This window comes from Apus apus, chromosome 15 (genome assembly GCF_020740795.1).
Source record: "Apus apus isolate bApuApu2 chromosome 15, bApuApu2.pri.cur, whole genome shotgun sequence".
In the NCBI taxonomy this organism is placed as follows: domain Eukaryota; kingdom Metazoa; phylum Chordata; class Aves; order Apodiformes; family Apodidae; genus Apus; species Apus apus.
This window is the reverse complement of record NC_067296.1, coordinates 13,760,996-13,779,843: the sequence shown is the minus strand read 5'-3', so window position 1 is coordinate 13,779,843 and position 18,848 is coordinate 13,760,996. Positions and strand designations below refer to the sequence as shown.

The 18,848-nt window shown below is 48.5% G+C and overlaps 1 protein-coding gene across 6 annotated transcripts in view; it reads left to right on the top strand.

Moving 5' to 3' along the window:
- Positions 1-272: 272 nt before the first annotated feature.
- The window catches only part of MYT1 (myelin transcription factor 1), a 34,169-nt gene continuing 15,593 nt past the window's right edge, over positions 273-18,848 (top strand). For 2 of the 6 annotated variants that reach the window (XM_051633201.1, XM_051633200.1), the window contains exons 1-12: positions 273-327; positions 2,194-2,224; positions 5,469-5,531; positions 6,224-6,471; positions 7,278-8,144; positions 8,769-8,903; positions 10,354-10,444; positions 11,196-11,309; positions 12,765-12,979; positions 15,570-15,694; positions 16,591-16,860; positions 17,571-17,725. In XM_051633201.1, coding sequence (XP_051489161.1) covers positions 273-327; positions 2,194-2,224; positions 5,469-5,531; positions 6,224-6,471; positions 7,278-8,144; positions 8,769-8,903; positions 10,354-10,444; positions 11,196-11,309; positions 12,765-12,979; positions 15,570-15,694; positions 16,591-16,860; positions 17,571-17,725 — 2,369 coding nt within the window. Of the gene's footprint in view, positions 328-2,193; positions 2,225-3,525; positions 3,579-5,468; positions 5,532-6,223; positions 6,472-7,277; positions 8,145-8,768; positions 8,904-10,353; positions 10,445-11,195; positions 11,310-12,764; positions 12,980-15,488; positions 15,695-16,590; positions 16,861-17,570; positions 17,726-18,848 lie in introns of those variants that run through there. The other 4 variants (XM_051633199.1, XM_051633197.1, XM_051633198.1 and 1 more) reach the window with 3 other exon arrangements.

Below are 18,848 nucleotides of genomic sequence, written 5' to 3'. Positions count from 1 at the left end.
CTGTTTTCCATCACATCTGGGTGTTTGTCCCTCTGTGGCAACCAACCAGCAGAGCCCTTGTTGTGTCCTAGGATGTGGAAATTAAAGCTTGCTAAATTTGGGCACTGTGGGTTGAGCGCTAAACACAATGCAAGAAACATCTGTCTCAGAACTGGGGTAAAGCCTTCCCTGCTGCCCAGGTACGTTCACAGAGCAACAATCACATGTGAGATTGTCCTTTAACAATGTTTTTCTGGTTATCTTTCAACAACTATCTTTTCTTTCCATTCCAGATGAGTTTAGAAAATGATGATAAGAGAGCACGGACGCGATCGAAGTCTATCAGAGGTGAGCAGCTGGTTATCCTGCAGCATGGGGATGGGTGGACTCAGGCTCTCTGTACTTCCCTTGTATCAAATACACTTTGATTTTGCAGGTCCAGGCTTAACTCTTTAAGTTACCCTCACTGCCCTCCCTCCAACCCCCACTCAAATTTGTCCACAAATCTGGGCAACTCCCAAACACAAACCTTTACAGGTTCTCAGAGTATTTAACCCTCATTCCCTACATCCAGGAAAGGAAAAAAAGACAAAAGAAAGAAAGAAAGAAGGAAAAGAAAAAAGCAGCCCCTTTGCATGCTTTGCTTTAGGGGACTCACATTTGCTGGAGCTTCAGATCAGCTCCTGGGGCTTTCATCATGCACACTCTGCCAGTAGCTTTGAAGTCTTACATCTGAGAGCGCCTGGCAGAAGTGGTTCATGCTGGAGAAGCAAACAGGGCTGTCCTCGACAGGGACGTGAGGACAAACTACTTGTTAATGCAAAGCTTGATTGCCAGTTCTTTTCTGACTTTAAAAAACAAACATGCAGGTGTTCCTTGGCGTGCTTGCTCTCTGACAGAAGGTGAGGTGCTCTGGCACCGAGCACGGGGTGTTACCTCGGGTGGCCACCTGTGATGGTGCCAGACCAGCCTCTCTGGTTTGGTTCCTTTTTGTGGCTGTGATGAATTGCAAAGGTGGCTGGAAGGGAGGGATGAACAGGGTTGGCTGAAAAAGGGTGATGGCTCCAGGCACAGCAGCTTTGCCCACAAAGCTGTGCTGTGCCACCTTCTTTCGTCCTGACCCACCTGGTTCTTCTCAGCATCTGCATCTTTTTAAAAACAAAACCAAAGCCAAATGCTGAATTGTGCTAAATTGAGCTTGGATATTTGGGTTTCATTGCTTTGTTGTGCACGCACAAAGGTACTTGCTTGGGTTGCTAATGAGAATGCCTTGATTCTATTTATTTTCTCACACCCTGCCTTCCTCACGCTCAAATCTAGGTTTCTTGATGTGAAAAAGGTCATTTATTGTGTACACCCTGCAACTTGCCACTGCCTCCAGTTTGTTGAAGCCTGTGAGCTTCCCACTGGGAGCTGGATCCCAGAAAGCCCAATTAGCTCAAACAAATTGAGCAAACGTGTTATGGTTTTTAGCCCAGGCAAATTTAGACTTGTGTTGTGGGTTTTTTGCCTCCTGATTATTTGGATTCCAGGCTGGATGTAAGGTTTCAGCTGTGATGTGTGAGGGATGGGACATTCTCCTATTCACAAGTGAGGAATAATCCCTAAAAAACGTATGAACTATTGTTTACTCTACAAGCCAAGTAGCACATCCCTTGCCATGTGTCTGAGCACAAGCAGGGGCTTCCACATCAGTCTGGTGTGACAAGGGGAGGAGGAAAATGTTCTTGTGCCTGTTGACAGGTAAAGGGTAAATGTGATTATTGCAGCAAAACACTAAACTGTGTAAAGAGTAATTAAGGAGCATATTCTAAAGGCAAACAGAGAAGAAGGCATGAGAAAATGGTCTTTACTTAAAAGTGGTTTATTTATTGGTGTATATATCAATATAGATCCATTGAGTTTAAAGTTGTCATGTGTTTAGAGAGAGTCAGTCCCTGGTGCTGCAAACATCACTCATGTGCTTGAAATTAAGGCCAGGCATGAGGATTTGCAAGGCAGGATGATGATTTCCTGCAGGCTGGCATGCAGCAAATGGTGGCAGGATAGATTCACCTTTTCTTTCCCAAATGGGGTGCCCAAGGAGGCAATAGAAACCCAGCAGCAGGCAGCAGAGGGTCCCCCAGAGAAGGGGGATGCCTTGGGGGCCGGGTACCCCTGTTGTGTTTTGACCTTGTGCTTCTTTCCATTGCTGCATCCTGCCCCTTTGCCCAGTGCCCACGGAGCTCATCGGCCAGGAGGTGAGGTAAGGACCCTGCTCCTCCTTGGTGGTGGGAGGGACGGGAGGTCTTTTTCTGGGACTGGCTTGGGCAAAGTTCTGCAGCTCTTTACGTGCTTGGGAACCTGGGTGAGAGGAGCAAAGCCACAGGGCTAATGGTGTGGAGGCCCTGCTAAGGGGGGCTTATATTGGTAGGTACCTTGTTGTGTCCCAGTCTGCAGGGCACTGCTTAAGAACACACAAGAATTAAAGGGATGAAAAAATGAGCTCTGGAGGGGTCACATTACACTGAAGACCTTCCAGCCATCCTCTGTCCCATCTTAGATCTAAACCCCAGCAAAGTCTGATGCCCACATTTTGTGTTGCAGGATCATTAGGGACATCCCTCTAACCAGTGTTTCTTTTCCATGTATTTTGTATCCTCTTGTTGCCTCTAACCAATGCGGTGTCACCTCACTTCTGGTGCCACATGCTCCTCCTTTGGCCCTATGGCCCCCGTTGTGTCACAGAAGTCCTGTTGTCACTCATTTAGCAGCGCTGGCACACCAACAGCAGCAGCCAAAGGAGCCAGAGCAAACCTCTGCAGCCCTGCAGAGCTTCTCATTATAAATAACAGCCTCCCCCACCTCTAAGCTCCCTTTAAACCTCTCACAAGGGCTTACACAAGAGGTAGGAGTCTTTAACCTGGACAGGCACTAATAGCAGGGGCTGCCTTTCCTAGCAGCCTCTGTTAGAGAGCTAAGTGTGTCAAAGAGTAATTGGACCTTAACCAACCCAATTTCAGAGCATTTCTGCTCCTCTGCCTTCCTGTTACTCTGGAGAGATGGGAGGAGCGAGCGGCAGGCACGACACTTCTCTAACTTTTATTGCTGAACACTTGAGTGGAGGTGGTAATTGGAGCAGGTGACATATAGAAGGGGCAGGACAGAGTGCTCCACAAAGCCATCTCTGCAGCTGTCACCTAATTGCCTGATTAACTGGACGATTAATCGACTAATTGGAAGCAAGGCATCGTCTGCATAACAATAAGAGGCCCTTTTGTCAAGCAGATGAAGGCTGCGGAGGAGGGGAGAGCAGGTCGGTGTGGTGGCTCTTGCAGGAGGGAGAGGAGCTTTAATAGACGTCGAAGCCCCTTTTTCTTTTTGGGACTTCTGTTAAAATATGTGAAGCCTTCCTGAGGAAAGCAGGGACGGGAAAGCCTGGCCCAGAGCATGCCAAGCATCACCTCTGAGCTGCTGCTTTTTAAAGGGATTAAACTGACACCCCGAAGCCAGAGACACCCCAAAGCACCACCTGCTTTGGGAAACCTTGATGCTGAACCACTTGGCCTTTTTGGACTTACTTTTTGCTGCAAGCTTCGTTTCACCAGAACAAAAATGGGGTAAGAGGAAATAAATCCAGGAAAGCTTATCAAATCCTGTAAGATCTGAATGAGAGCTGCTTTTGTTTCCCACGGAATGAGACCTTTCTCAGGCAAGTCACTGGTAACATAAACACTGCTCTGTCCTTGCTGTGCAGTCATTGTAAGCGTGGCTGGGGCTGCCCAGGACAGAGCAGCTCAGGACAACTAAAATTAAACAGACTTTCAGATTATCAGCAGAGGGAGCAGGGAAGGGGGGAGCTCCCTCTTGCAGTTACCTGTATTATTAGCAGGACGAGATCTTTTGCTCCGCGGCCCTGGGGTGTTGGCTGGGGCTGCCTCGGGGCTCAGGCGGGGGCGCCGGAGGAGCCGGGCGCTGTTCCCCGGGCGCTGGTGCTGGAGGATGCTCAGCAGCTGGGCTTGGAACCAGCCCACGAGCAAAGGGCACAGCAGGAAGGGGGCACCTTGTCTTGAAGGGGCCAGGAGGTGCAGCTTACACCCGCGGCCACACATCTGCCTCACCCAGAAAGCTGTGTCCCCTTAGGGGACGTGCTGCCGTCACTTGCTCTCTCAGCACGAGCCTTGCTAAGCTAAAGCCGCTCCCCCTGAAGGAAGGATTCCTACTCCCCTGACAGTTCAGTAGCCCTTTCCTGTCCCGGTTTTGGGCTGAATTATATTCTTTGAACACAACGATCTGACTTGTGCAGGGTGTTCTGGGGAGTTGAGCCATTAATAACCCACTGGTGCCCCCAGAGCTGCTGCAGCCATTACTGCACTCAGATCCTCCTTATCCTCTGCTTTCTGCAAGGGCTGAGCTGTCTGCTGAGAGCAGAAATTCTGAGTCTCTAAAGTCTGACTTGGCTCTTGACACTATTTAATGTTGTTTTGTGTCTCTTACTCCAAGAACGAGAGGCTGGCCAGACCCCCCCGGGCTGGCAGTGCCTTCTCCCTTTGCACTGTCATCAAGAGATTTCATTAGTGCTTCCGACTTCCCAGGCTGAGGGTGATACGGTGCTAAATGAGGTTATTAATCCTACATGACTCCAGAATTCCTCAGACATCAGGCAAGTCACTTGGGCATCCTCTAATCAATGCCATAATCTGGTTTTGCCAGAAAATGTGGGCTTTAATACTTCTTATCTGGAGCCCTTGTAGCTCCTGGAGCTGGGACTAATTACCCCTGTGGGGGAGCTCCCTGCAGTGGGGGATGCAGTGAGCAGGCTGCCTGGCTGCAGCCCATGGCAAAGAGCTCCCTGGAAGTCTTTAACTCATCCTCTTTTGTAGAGCAGCAGGAACAAGTGGGGATAGGTGGGAGATCTGGCCACCTAAACCTCATCTGTTTCCCAAAAGTGAGGTTCCGAGGTGCTTTTGATGATTTTTGTCCTGGTGATCTCCATTCAACATGCTCTGTCTAAAATCTCCTTGATCCACTCCCAGCCTGCTCTTTCCAACCAGCCACCCACTCCTTGTTGCAAGAAACCCCAGTTCCCTGAGGACACGGGCCATCAAATAAGTGAAAATCCCATATTTTCCTTCTTCACCAGCAAAAAAGAAAACTGGAGTGGCAGTGGGGAGGCAGAGTGCAGTAGTTGTCTGATTTTTAAAAGCTTGCTCTTACACATGCAAATCTTTAATTAAACATACTCATAAAACTATAATGAACTGTTCATCTAATTAAATGGGGTGAGTCATTTCATTAATTTTTAGCAAATGGCAAGGCTGCTCTCCTGCCCTTCTCACTTGGAATTCAAAGGGATGAGCTGAACCATTTGAGGGAAATAGCTTCCCTTTTGCTGTTATTTTGTTCCTCGTGCACAGGACCTGTTTAACTGGCCATAGTTTATACTCTTCTAATTAAAAATTCTGTCAGTCCTATTGCTGTTCTTGATGATTGCTTGTTTCCCTCTCAAGCTGTCCAACCCCGGGCTGTAATGGCTCAGGACACATCCGTGGAAAGTATGCAAGACACAGAAGGTGAGGCTGGGTTGGAAGGTGTGGGGATGGAAAATGCCAGCAAGAAACCCAAAGACAGATGTACGCTGGAGAGAGGCTGGTTCAGAGCTGAAACCTAACCCACCTGCCCCAAACCTGCCTGCAGAAGAGCCAATGTTCTGTTTATTTAGCAGTCCTTGACCCATCAGGGGGGATCTGCTGACAGCAGCCTTTCCACAGCCCAGAAAACCATGACAGAAGTACCTAGATCAGGTGCCTGGGGGTGGTGGGAACTGTCGCAGGCAGAGATTTTGGTCTGCTCATGCCTCTATGGACAGGGAGGGGAAAGGAGAACATGCTGGCTCTCTTGGTGGGCAGGCCAGCCTTCACTAATGGCTTTCACCACCCTGTAATGGTGAAATTGGAGCAGTTGGTGGACATGTTTTGCATCTTCTGCCTGATTTCATGGTGGTATTGGTGGCCACCAACAACAGTATTGCTGGGGGCTTTTGCTCCTGCTACTCCCTTGCACAAATCAAGCTCTGAGAGCAGACCTTCTGGCCACAGAAAATTAATCTACCTGAAAATCTGGGCTGCTGGATGATGATGATGATGATTATTTTTTAGTATTTGTGTATTTATCCCACTTGCCTTTGCCTAACTGGTTGGAATGCTGTAGCCATGCCTTTCTCACTGTGCTGTGCCTCCTCTCTCCTCCTTGATCCCATCTGCAGTTTACAAAGCTGCCCGCTAGCAAAGAAGAGGAAACTTCAGGATGCGGAGGCAGAACATCTGGTGTCGAAGAGAAAGTCCCACCCACTCAAACTGGCCTTGGATGAAGGCTACAATGTGGACAGCGACGGCAGCGAGGAGGCCGAGGTGAAGGAGGAGTCTGGCTCTGAGGAGTCGGAGGGGACACTGGAGGAGGACGAGGCAGAGGCGGTGGAGCAGGAGGAGACCCACAGCCCTGAGCAGGCAGAAGGTGCTTTATCATTATTAATTGCAGAGCTATGTTCTGCAGATGAATAAAGGGCAGGAAGTGTTAATAACCAGGAGTTATAGCTCCTCTGAATTATGTACAGGATGGGTCCTTCAATTATTGCGTTCAGTGGAATCACAATGGGAAAGCTCTGGTTAAGCTGAGAGGGAATGTGCACAGATTGTCTTCCATGTCTTAAAAATGAGAGCTTTTCCATCAGGGATGCTCCCTGGAGAAGGAAGTATGGAAAGCATGGAGGAGCTTGCTGTGTGGCTCAGATGGTGGTGAGGAGGGCAGCTGGGGTCTGGCCTTGGTGCCTGCAGGAGCTTGGCTGCCTTCCCTGGATTCACCCTCTCTCCAAGAGGAGGGACAGGCAAACGGGCCATGTGTCCAGCTGGGGGTCTGGCACCAGGGTGGACTTAGTCTGGAGGCCCTGGCCTGGGGCGCGCTGGGAGCCAGGGGGCAGCTGGCTCCCTGGGGTGTGGGAGCTAGGGAACCAGGCACTTCCAAGTTCCATGAAAGCTTCCATGTGGGAATCCCCTTTCTACCTGCCATTCCCAAATGCAATAAATTAGGCTGCTCCAGGGATCTAACAGTGAAGGTCTGGTTTCAATTAAGTTTAAGTAAGACAAAGATGCTTATAAGCTTATATAATTGCTTTCTTTCCCTCCTCTCTTCTTTCCCTCCTCTCTTCTTTCCCTCCTCTCTTCTTTCCCTCCTCTCTTCTTTCCCTCCTCTCTTCTTTCCCTCCTCTCTTCTTTCCCTCCTCTCTTCTTTCTTCTTCCTCTTCTCCTTCCCCCACCCCTCAGAGAGAAGCCCAGCAAAATCAACCCATTATGGACAAAACACAGCAACAAGTACATCTGGGCCCAGCAAGGCCAACTATAGCAGCTATCAAGAAATAATCGCCAACTCTCTCCTAAACCTAGGCCAAATAGCGGAGGAAACCCTCGCCATCGAAGGGCAGCTGCCTGAAGCTGAGCTGCAGGTCTCCAAGCCACCATCCAACGTCGTGCACTTGGTCCATGAGGATGCAGGAGAGGAGTTAGTGGAGGAAGAGTGCGACAAGGAGATCATCATCCAGACGGAGGATGCAGAGGAGGTCATCGAGGTGACCAGCGAACGCAGCAGCGAGTTGTGTCCAGAGCACCGGGATGACGCGACCTGCGAGGAGTCCTGCAAACTGCAAAAGGCTGAGGCAGAAGAAGAGGAGGATGAAGATGAGGAGGATGAGGATGAAGATGAGGAGGAGGAGGAGGAAGAGGAAGAAGAGGATGAGGAAGAAGAAGAGGAGGATGAAGAGGAGGAGGAGATGGCTCCTGAAGTGATCTGTGAAGAAGCTCCTCACACTTCTCAGGACACCCAGAAAAGCCACTGTGAAGGGCAGTTCAGCCCCAAGCCCGAGTACTCAGTCATCGTGGAGGTCCGGTCGGATGATGACAAAGATGATGACGCCCGCTCCCAGAAATCGGCGGTGACAGATGAGTCAGAAATGTATGACATGATGACCAGGGGGAACCTGGGGCTGCTGGAACAAGCCATCGCGCTGAAAGCTGAGCAGGTGAAAATTGTGCGGGAGCCCAGCCGGCTGCCGGGCGAGCACGTAAAGCACTTCCAGGTGGATGAGAAACAGGGCAAACCACTGGACAGCATCCGGAAGAGCTACTATGGCAAAGGTACAGGGACCAGCCTTCATGTGTTTCCTTCCTTCCTGTCCCCAGCTGAATTTGTCTGCTCAGCACCCCGTGAAAATTTGGCTGCTGGGAGGGGGGGATGGGGGTTACAACCCACAGAGGGAATTTAGCCATGAATCCTTGATGCCCACAGGGGTGGAGACATCCTGGAGGTCAGCAGTGTATGCACAAATACAGTGTCTTAGAGTGTCTACATCTCAGCACAGCAATTGCTTGGCTAAATTGCCAGTTGGCCGTGAAAACCTCAGCCTGGTTTAAAACTAAAGTGGGTTTTACAGTAGTGGTAGGAGCCACAGGGACATGAGGGACTTGGCAGGGATTGCCAAGCCTCCAGGTGCTGAGCCAAGCTGCCTGCTCGGCCGCTGGGAGCAGCTTCATGCTCTGAGCTGGGTGAGCTGCTCAAATTGCTTTGCCAATTTTAATTTATAAAACTTTCAGTGTTACAATTCCACCTCCAGGGAAATGAAAAGTACCTCCAAACCCAAAGGTTTGTCCCTGTTTGACTGGAAAAGTGGTGGGAAGCAACCTCAATTTTTCTTTCCTTTCCACATCTTTCCTCCAAATCCTCTAACCTGCTTCCCACTGTTCTTTCCTCACAATCCCCAGATCCCTCAAGACCAGAGAAGAGAGAAATCAAATGTCCAACCCCTGGCTGTGATGGGACTGGCCACGTGACAGGACTCTACCCTCACCACCGCAGCCTCTCTGGTTGTCCGCACAAAGACAGGATCCCTCCCGAGAGTGAGTACCTGGTGTGGTAACAAGGAGAGCTTAAACTGGTTTGACACTTTATTTTCTAGGGGGATTTTCACACCTGACAGGTATAACTGTCTCAAGGCCAATGGGCACTCCAAATAGCCCCAAATGATGTGAATTTGATGACCAAGTCTCTAGCACATGCCTGCTGTTGATCCTTGGCATATAATGGAATTTCTGGCAGGGGATGGTGCTTTCCCAACTTGTTTGGAGATGGTTTTATCCACCAAAGTGTTGTCATTCATATTGGGAAATGCTGTGGAGATCACCAGGAAGTCCTACCTTTCTTAAAGATTTTTAGCACCATCCTGTGGAGAATGAGGTCCTTTCTCTGAAAATCAAAGAGGTGCTTTAAAAATGATGCCCACCCCAGAGGTGTGTTACACCATTCCCATCTTTACAGTGACAGGGACATTTTTTTCCCTATTTGGAATAGCATGTTGGGGAGAAGGGGAACCTCTTTCTTCCTGCTGTTGAGCTGTGCTGAAGATGTTGCTGTATGGCAAAGGAGTGGAGTTGTTCAGGATGTGCGGAATACCTGAGACTCCTCTTACACTCTCATCACTGCAAAATTCATGAGGTGCCAAAGTGAGATTCATCTATTCCACAGAAAATATTTATCAGCATCATAGCAGTTTTTATATATATACACATGGAGATATTTTATTTGCACCTCTCTACCAGCCTCCTAAATAGCTTTCCCTGTGCAGATACATAAAAATCAATGTTGTATGATTAAGATAATGGCATAATAGACAAAAAAAAGAGGAGCCCTTCCTTACCTGATTTCAAAGGTTTCAGACCTGCCATGAACACTGAACTGGAGGAAATGTACAGTTATCTTTACACAGGCTTGGATGGAAGAAAAAATATTAATAAATAACTAACATAACCTGTATGTTTTAGAAAAGCTTGCAAATCAAATTATTTTCTTTACTTTTAAGGTCAGTACTGCAGGAAGTAATAATCCTGAAGATTATAATAATAATAATAATAATAATAATAATAATAATAATAATAATAATAATAATAATAATAATAATAATAATAATAATAATATCAGACAAAGACTAGTCCTAAGGATAAAAGCAGAGATACCACTTCAGTCACTTAAAAGTACCTGAAATTGGGAACTCTGGCTCCAAAACAGCGGTGGGCAGGAGGGGCTGGATGGGGGAAAGGGGATTGTAATCAGCAAATGAGGAGCAAGCCCAATGGAGGGATGCTAATCTAGTGCTGACCTGAGCACTGCTGCCCTGTAAATCTTTCTCTACACAGATGAATCCTAATTACAACATTTCACGTTCCCTGGTTTCTAGGAACCCAGCATACGAGGCTTGATGATTTTGTCTAATTTTATTTTTTTTTCTCTCTGATTTTTATCAAGTTGTTTTTGCTTCCCTTCCCCTCTCCCCTTCCCCTTCTTGCTCTGAAGTCTTGGCGATGCATGAGAACGTGTTGAAATGTCCCACTCCAGGCTGCACAGGACAGGGTCACGTCAACAGCAACCGCAACACGCACAGGAGGTATCAGCTTTGACTTCTCCTCCCTTCTCCCTCTCCTTCTCCTCCCAGGGCAGGGCTGGCAGCAGGGCAGCCACCGCCTGAAGCTGTGGCTTTACTCTTGCATGGGGAGGTGACACAACTAAGATGGGTGAAGCAGGGATGAATAATCATAGAATCACAGACTGGTTCAGGTTGGAAGGGACTTTAAAGATCATCTAAGTCTAACCCCCTGCCATGGGCCAGGTCACCTCCCACTAGACCAGAGCAATGGCCATAAGGCCAGGGTGTCCCAAAGAGGCAGAGCCAGGCTCACATGTTGTAAGCAAAAGCCATTACAGCCCCTGAGCTCCCCCGGGCACCAGCACAGCCGTGCACATCAGAAGTGCAAATGCTTTCCCCTACGTGTCCCTCAGAAGGCTCCCTTCGTATGGCCCCTGCAAAAGATCCAAATAAATACAAACAAAAAAAAAATGCCATTTAACTACTAAAACCACTTCAAGGAACCAGCCTGTCCCCTCCTGCCCCTGCTGTGCTCAGCCTGGGGGTGTTCCCTCCTTCATCCGCCTCCGGGCCCCAGGGATGCTCTTGGGCTCATCTGGAGAGATTTAGCTCTTGATGTCTGGATGCTTTGCTGCTTGCTGAGACTCAGACTTTCAATACAACACTTTTCTTGTGGGCTCAGTGCAGCTCTGGGTCCCCAAAATGAAGATTTTTCATGCTTATCTCTCACACTTGGTTTCCCTTTCTCTTCTATTTAAAAATCCTGCCACAGTTTATCTGGGTGCCCCATTGCTGCTGCTGAAAAATTAGCCAAATCACATGAAAAGCAACAAACCCAGTCTGGTGATCCTTCGAAGACCAGCTCCAATTCTGACCGGATACTCAGGTAAACCACAGAATCATTGAATGGTTTGGGTTGGAAGGGACCTTAAAGATCCTCACGGGACCACACAGCCCCAGCCCTCCCTGCCATGCCACGCTTGTAGGAGCAGCTCTCACAGCTCCCTCCAGCTGTATCTTGATACTGCTGAGTCCTGTTATTATGATCGTAGGTCTCGCCAAGGTGGGGAGATATTTAATTGATGATCCCAGGGAGGGCATTGAGGACAATGAATTGCTTCTGTAGCATCAATTAATGCTGAGGCTACAGGCCAAAGGGTTGTACCAGTGCAGCAGAAGGCGTTTGTGCCGATTGCTCCGTGATGTGAACTGCCAGGGAATGATGGCTGTTATATTAGCATTATAAGTAGGGTGGGCTCAGGGAGGGGGAGGAGGAGATTTAGGCTACATATAAATCACTTGATGGCAGTTTTGTGTAAGTTCACCTGCTTTTCTTCCTTAGTCTGCACAGCTCAGAGGCGAGAAACCTGCCACTCATTTCCAAACCAGTTTCATTTACTTTGTTATTTCACCCCTTCCCAGGAGAAAGGGCTGTCTCCCATTAAGGATGTCCCTGAGAGATGCTGGCTGCTGTAGCTGATGTGATTCATGGGGCTACAGATGGATTGTAATATGGTTAGTTATTTTGCAACGAGAGCAGGATAAAGCCCACAGGGCGAGCCCTGAGCAGCACTCCCACAAAGGCATCGAGGGCTGATTAATTTATTTATTTGCTCCCCAGGACTCTGAGCACCCTGGTGCACCAGTGCTCGGTGCTTTGGAAAGGCCATTTAGGGTGATTACTTATTTATCTGCAGCAGGGCCCACGCTGGGTGCAGAGTGCTCTGAGCCTATCATGAGCATGGTCCATGCTCCAAGGAGCTCCCGCTCCAAGGACTCACTGGTGGAAAGAGGTCACGGGAAGGAGAATAACAATAGGCCATTTATATACAATTTATATGCAAGATAAATTGATTCATGATAGGCAGCCCAGCAGAAGTGGGTCTTTACGAGGGACTCTGCAGGCAGGGGAGAGGCTCTGGAGCTTTTGCAATGAATCTGCAAGGGGAAATGAAGCTAAACTGGGGTCCTCGTGCCTTCATGTGCCACCCTGTGTCATGGGTGCCGTAAGTGAGTGATGCCCAGCTTTCTTCTGCTGTTGGAAAATGCTGCCTCACCAGGGCAGCCTGCAAGAATATTGCTTTGCATGTGATGGACACCTTGGTGTTGCACCTAAAAAGGTAAAAGGAAATGAAGGAAGAAAAGGGGCAAAAGTAAAAAAGGAATCTAAGCGACCCAAACCAAACACAGACTTGCTGAGGGAGCTGTCACTGCCTCCTCTTTCCCAGCAACCACTTGGGGACAAGGCACAGCTAAGGGTCCCCATCACATCTGGTCCCTTCCCAACAACCATCTTGTTGAGGAAAAGAGAAATCACTGTTGCTCATTGTTTCATCCTCAGGCCTATGTGCTTTGTGAAGCAACTGGAGATCCCTCAGTATGGAAGCTACCGGCCCAACATGGTCCCAGCAACCCCCCGGGCCAACCTGGCCAAGGAGCTGGAGAAATACTCCAAGGTCACCTTCGATTATGCAAGTTTTGATGCTCAGGTTTTTGGCAAACGCATGCTTGCCCCAAAGATTCAGACTAGCGAAACCTCACCTAAAGCCTTTAAATGTAAGTTGGGAGCAGGGATGGGCTGGGGGTTGCATTTTCTACCTCTCTGTGTGTCCTGAGGCTCTTGGGACGGTGGCTTTGGGGTGATGGGAGATGCGGGGCTGAGTCGCTGGATTCCTTCTGCTGCTGTAGAGCAGGTGGAGAAATGGGGGTGGGGGAGGATGGGACGAGTCCTGTGGCATGTACATGGTGGAGAAAGGAGCCCGTGGGTGTCAGCAAAGCTTTGCTTGGGGGAGAGTCGCTTTGGCTTCAGCTTTGGGAAGAATTGCATCAAGTGGTAGGAACATTAATCTGAGCAATGTCTCTAGGTGGGATAAGTTACACAGTTGTCCTCAGTTGGTCCCTGCTGCTTTGCAGTTCATATCTATTGATCTGTCTTTCCTCATCTAGCTAAATGGATTATAGTTTTCTTCTCTTCCATCTTATATATGACCCAGTCCACCTATTTGTCTTCTCTGCTGTGCTCTGCTCTCCAGCTCTGCGACCCATCCATCACACACCTTCTATCTCCCAGCTTTTCCCTATCATAGCCACCCACCTCTGCCCTGTATTGAGGACCCTGCACTGGTTACAACACTGTGCAACCAAAGTGTGGCTGCAAATGAAATACAAATGAATGGAGTGGGAGGGATGCTGGAAAGGCGAGACTGGTGTTAAACCTCCACCTTCCCTTTGACACCAAATGTGTCCCTGAAGACACGTTTTGTTGGGTTTTTTTGAGGGGGGGAAGATTTAGGAGCCCAGTTTGCAGAAGTCAGCAGCCTCAAGAGGGCTTTTTGTCTGGCTAATCCCACTTCCACAATCCTGTTTAATCCTGATGCAGCTGCTCTCTAAAAAGTGCTTGTACTTGAAAGCATCCTGGTTGTTGCACTACAATGGAAGTGCCCTTTATTACAGTACTAAATCTGTAAAGGATCAGACAATGAAATTGGATGGAGGCCAGAGAGCACAACTGCCACTGTCATCCTGGGTTAGGGCTGATGGAAAAGTAATTTGTTTCCCAGCACAAGTGATTCTCTTGCTGAATAGATTGTGTTATTTGCAATATTAGCAAAGAATTTTCAGGGTAATTGTACTGACAAAAATAATTCCAGCAGACCCACTAGGATAATCCTTTCTATTTTTTCTCATCACTTATTTTACTAATTTGCTGATTGCGAGTCTATTAGTGGTAGAAATACTTATGAAATGGAAAAGCATCACTGAGCCTACAGTGTGAAATTGAAATTGGCATCTCACGATCCTGGATATTGTCAGGTTGGGCTCACAAATCCCTGCACCCCGCTGCAAAGACATGGATTGAGCTGGACTGGAAAACAAGCAGCCATACACAAGAATTACCATTTGGGCAAACCTCCAATGAGTTAATCAAAGCGACAAGATGAATATGATTGCCAATCATAGCAGGGAAATCTGTTCCTTTCACTGAGAACTTATTTTAAAGAGATCTTCATCCAGAGGGATTTATATGCCCCTGCATGTGTGTGTAGAGCTCCCATTAATGTCAACGTGCATTATATACGCACGCGAGGAGGGAGAACACAGTCCTGGGGAAGATTAGCATTTTATAGTGTCTTCTCTTAGGAGTTTGTAACTGGAGTAATGAAATCGCTTTGCTCTGTAGCCACATCAGCTGAGGTTGTCTTGCTGCTTCGCCATCCTCAGGGCCAAACCTTGTGAGTCTTCCCTGGTGAGACTCCCACTGAGGGGGTGGAATTTTTTCCCCCCCAGGGAAATAAGCATTTGAAGATTTTGCTATTTGATGCCGAGTTGTTCAAAATCAGATGATCCCTGGTTTGCACCCAGTGAAGCTACTGACTTCAGAGGGACTCTGTGCATCAGGACCCTCCTAAATGGGCCAGGCTCAAGATTAGGGCAGGTTTTATTGTGGATTAATGCTGGGAAACGCCTCCTTTCATTTCACAGGGTGTAAAGAGAAATTGCAGGATTGCACTGCTATGTGCTGTGCAGATGCTGTGGCCATGGGGGACTGTGTAATAAAACCTGGTGTTCAGGCACATTTAAATGATATGTCAGCTGTCAGGAAACCCATATTTCACTGGTGCCATGATAGGAAGCTCGTATTTCATGGCCGTGGTTTTGCTATTAATGTAATAGTTTAAATTGCAAGTTTTCAAATGTGCTACAAGAAATCTCCCTGGTGTCAGCTCTGCAGATAGGTTATCAACACATGGAGGACAATAACAAAAGAGCCAGGAAGCTTCTCTAAGCTTTCCCCTTTAACTGCTTCCACTGAGGAGTAGCTTTAATGAAGAAAAGCACTCATGTTTAAGGGGACTTGATGGCAGAGTCAGTTGATGACTGAAGTTTTCCCACTGAGAGACCATTGCAAAGTTGCAGCCAGCTCTGCCATGAAAGACCCCGTGGCTTGACAATAAGCCCAGGTTGCCACTGGAACTGCTAACATGTTACCTGTGTCAGGCTGACTTCACCTCTCACTGTGCCCATTTTACATTGGCCCTTGTGTTGTTCCTTCTTTTCATTCCAGCCAAACCTTTTCCAAAGGCCTCTTCCCCCAGCCACAGCCCCTCCAGCAGTTATGTGAAGAGCACTTCATCTTCCTCCACAGGCTTCGACTACTCCCACGACGCTGAGGCTGCCCACATGGCTGCCACTGCCATCCTCAACCTCTCCACCCGCTGCTGGGAAATGCCAGAGAATCTCAGCACCAAGCAGCAAGAGGCCCCTGGCAAGGTGAGCCGAGTGAGCCCGGGGTCACCCCTTCAGCACACAGCCCAGTGGCTTCAGACTTGACATGTGAGATGGGAGAAATACCTTGTTTTTCACCCTTCCTTTAATTTTAATGTTTAAATGTAGAGGGAATGCAGAGAATCATCTAGAAGATATTCAAAGAAACTTCTTCACTGAAAGGGCTGTCAAACACTAGAACAGGCTGCCCAGGGAGGTGGTGGAGTTACCATCCCTGGAGGTGTTTCAAAGCCATGTAGCTGTGGTGCTGAGGGACATGGGTTAGCACCAGACTGGGTAAAGTTGAGTTAGTGGTTGGACCAGATGATCTTAAAGGTCTTTTCCAATCAGAACAACTCTTTATCACCCTTTTGCTCCCTGCTGTGTGTGAGGCAGTTTGGAGGAGGTCACCCTGGCTCTTAGTGTGCTATGGAGATGCATCATGGTTCAAATTACCCATCTGAGATGAGTATAATTTCCAAGTGGAGTCTCAGGACTGGTTTCAGTTGTTCACTGGTCTGTATCTGATGCCATTTGAGAACCCCCAGGGCTGGCCTCTAGTTTTCAGGGGCACGCATGTTTTTCAGAAATCCCACATTGCACCTCCAGCCTTGGGCAGATGTCTTAGATACCATGGGGCACCTTAAATGGCACTAGATGTCTGTGTTCAAGCAGTTGAGTCAAAATGCCACACTGCTGGTAGCACAGGGGTGCGTTTGCGCTGCATGGTTCTGCAATATTGATGAAAGAGCATCCCTTTCCATTCTGTTCCTTCTAAGTGGCTGTGAAGGGGATGGGATGTGAATAACCTGCCCCCTGTGCTGCAAAGCACAAATGGGGGCAAGATCCCAGTAGGGAATTGGTGGCAGCTGCTAACGTGGGTCATATTTCCAACCTTTCAGTCCATGGACATTGAGGTGGATGAAAATGGGACTCTGGACTTGAGTATGAACAAGCACCGCAAGCGGGAGAGCACCTTTCCCAGCAGCAGCAGCTGCAGCAGTAGTCCCAGTATGAAGTCCCCAGATGTGTCCCAGCGCCAAAACAGCACCAGTGCCACGAGCAGCACCATGACCTCCCCCCAGTCCAGCCAGACCTCCCGCCAGGATGAATGGGATGGACCCATTGACTACACTAAACCAAACCGTCAGCGGGAAGAGGAGCCAGAAGAGGTGAGTGGTGTCTCTTGATGAAATAACACCTCACTGGGGATTGAATGCCATGTTTGTTTGCACAGTTGTCTTATTTCCCCCAAAACCCTCTATTTTGCCCTTTAAGCCTAAGAGAGAATTATTATTAGCTTCGTCAGTGCTACCAGACATCTACTGGGGACAGTCAGGCAGGACACAGATGCTCTTGGATCTATTTCTTCCTTGCCAAGGAAGAACCCATCACTTGTGTGGTCCTGGGTCCTTTCTTCCTTATAAATCCTTTCAGGTTATTTGCACCAGTGATGCCCCTGGTGATGTTGTCCAGCATGATTTATCTGCCATTAGCAGATGCCACTGACATTAATCCTTGCAGATGGGAGAACCCAGACATGACCTCCTGGCTGTTGTGAGTGTCCTGACCCCGGAAGCAGCCCCCTGCCTCTCTGCCTGTGGGAGGCAGGGGCTGCTGAGGATCAGTCTGGGGGACTGCACTAATCTGCATCCCTTCAAGAGACAGGAGAACCAGATGTACAGATGTGCTTTGCATATTTCTCCTAGAGAAGGGGAAATTACAGACTGTTGGATCTCTGGTGTGGGTACTGCGAGGTGCTTGCAGAGGGTTCAGGAGTGCTGGCAATGCTGCACTAACTGGAATGAATCTAGGCTCCTTTCCCACCGTGCTTCTGAAGCCATGACCACCACAAGCACTTTTCCTGGCTGTTTTCTTGCAGTCAGAGCCTGCTGCCCACTCTTTTGCTTCCTCGGAAGCTGATGAGCAAGAAGTGTCGGAGGAGAACTTTGAAGAACGAAAATACCCAGGGGAAGTTACTTTAACCAACTTCAAGCTTAAATTCCTCTCTAAGGACATCAAGAAAGAGCTGCTCACGTAAGTCCTGCCTTGTCTCTTCCTCCAAATGTATAAAACAGGTACACATGATAGCCAGGTTGGTAGGAGACAAAATTTATTAGCAAATATATTTTAAAATTAGAAGTGTAGTTCTCTTTCTTGCTGTGATTGGTCTTACCTCATATAAGAGGTTCAAACAAAAACTCCGAGAGAAATCCTGTCCTCATACAACTGCTGATCATTGAAGCCAAATATGTTCCCCTGTGGCCTTGGAACTCTGCAGTGGTGAAGGGAACTTTCTGGGGAGCTCAGTGCTCTCAGGACTCGCAGATGTAAACATGGAAAGCCCTTTGCAGGGGCCCTTTATTCTGGTGTTTTTTTGTTAGAGTGTTTCTGGCACAGTGACAGAACCTGGCCAATCTCCTGCCTCCTTTTGGGACACTGGGTGACGTTGTCAAGATCTCATTACCTTCTTGATGGGGGTGTTGAACCTTAAGGTCCCTCTTTGGGAAGGCAGGACTTATTGGCTGCCTAATATAAAGCAATGTGCCCTATGACTGTGATGTTGCCTGGCCACCAAATAGGACCTTGGGCTGCAGCAAGGTGCATCTCACAGTCTTACATTGTCCAGACTCACATCTGTGTATTCATGGCATTGGGTGGGTGGAAAGATAGACCCAAGTCTATTCTACTAGATGGAGTATTGCTCTGCATCCCCACTGATCCCCAAACTAAGGGTTAATGTTTAAAGTCCGACTCCAGCACTGCAGCTGGACCTGGCTCTGATCTAATGGCACGTGGGGATCAGTCGGGAAGTTGTGATGGGGAGGTCTCCCCTCCTGGGTGTCCCAGCAGATCTGTTCTGTGGGCCTGTGTGTCTGACCTTCCTGTATGTTAAACAGGGAAGAGCTGGTGGGCATCGTTTTGCTGACCTGATCGGAGGCAGCTCATTATCTGGCGCATCTCGTTATCTGGCCGTGCAGGGGGGAGGCCGGGGCAGGAGACCCACGGGGCAGAGCAGCAGCAGCAGCATCTTCCCTAAAAGAGCAAAGCACAGAGTAGCTGCCTCTGCAGAGCTGGAAGGGCTTTTTAAAAACCCAGCAGTGATGTGAATAGCAATTTCTGAGGCAGAGCCCCAAGGTCCTCCTGTGCATTAATTGTA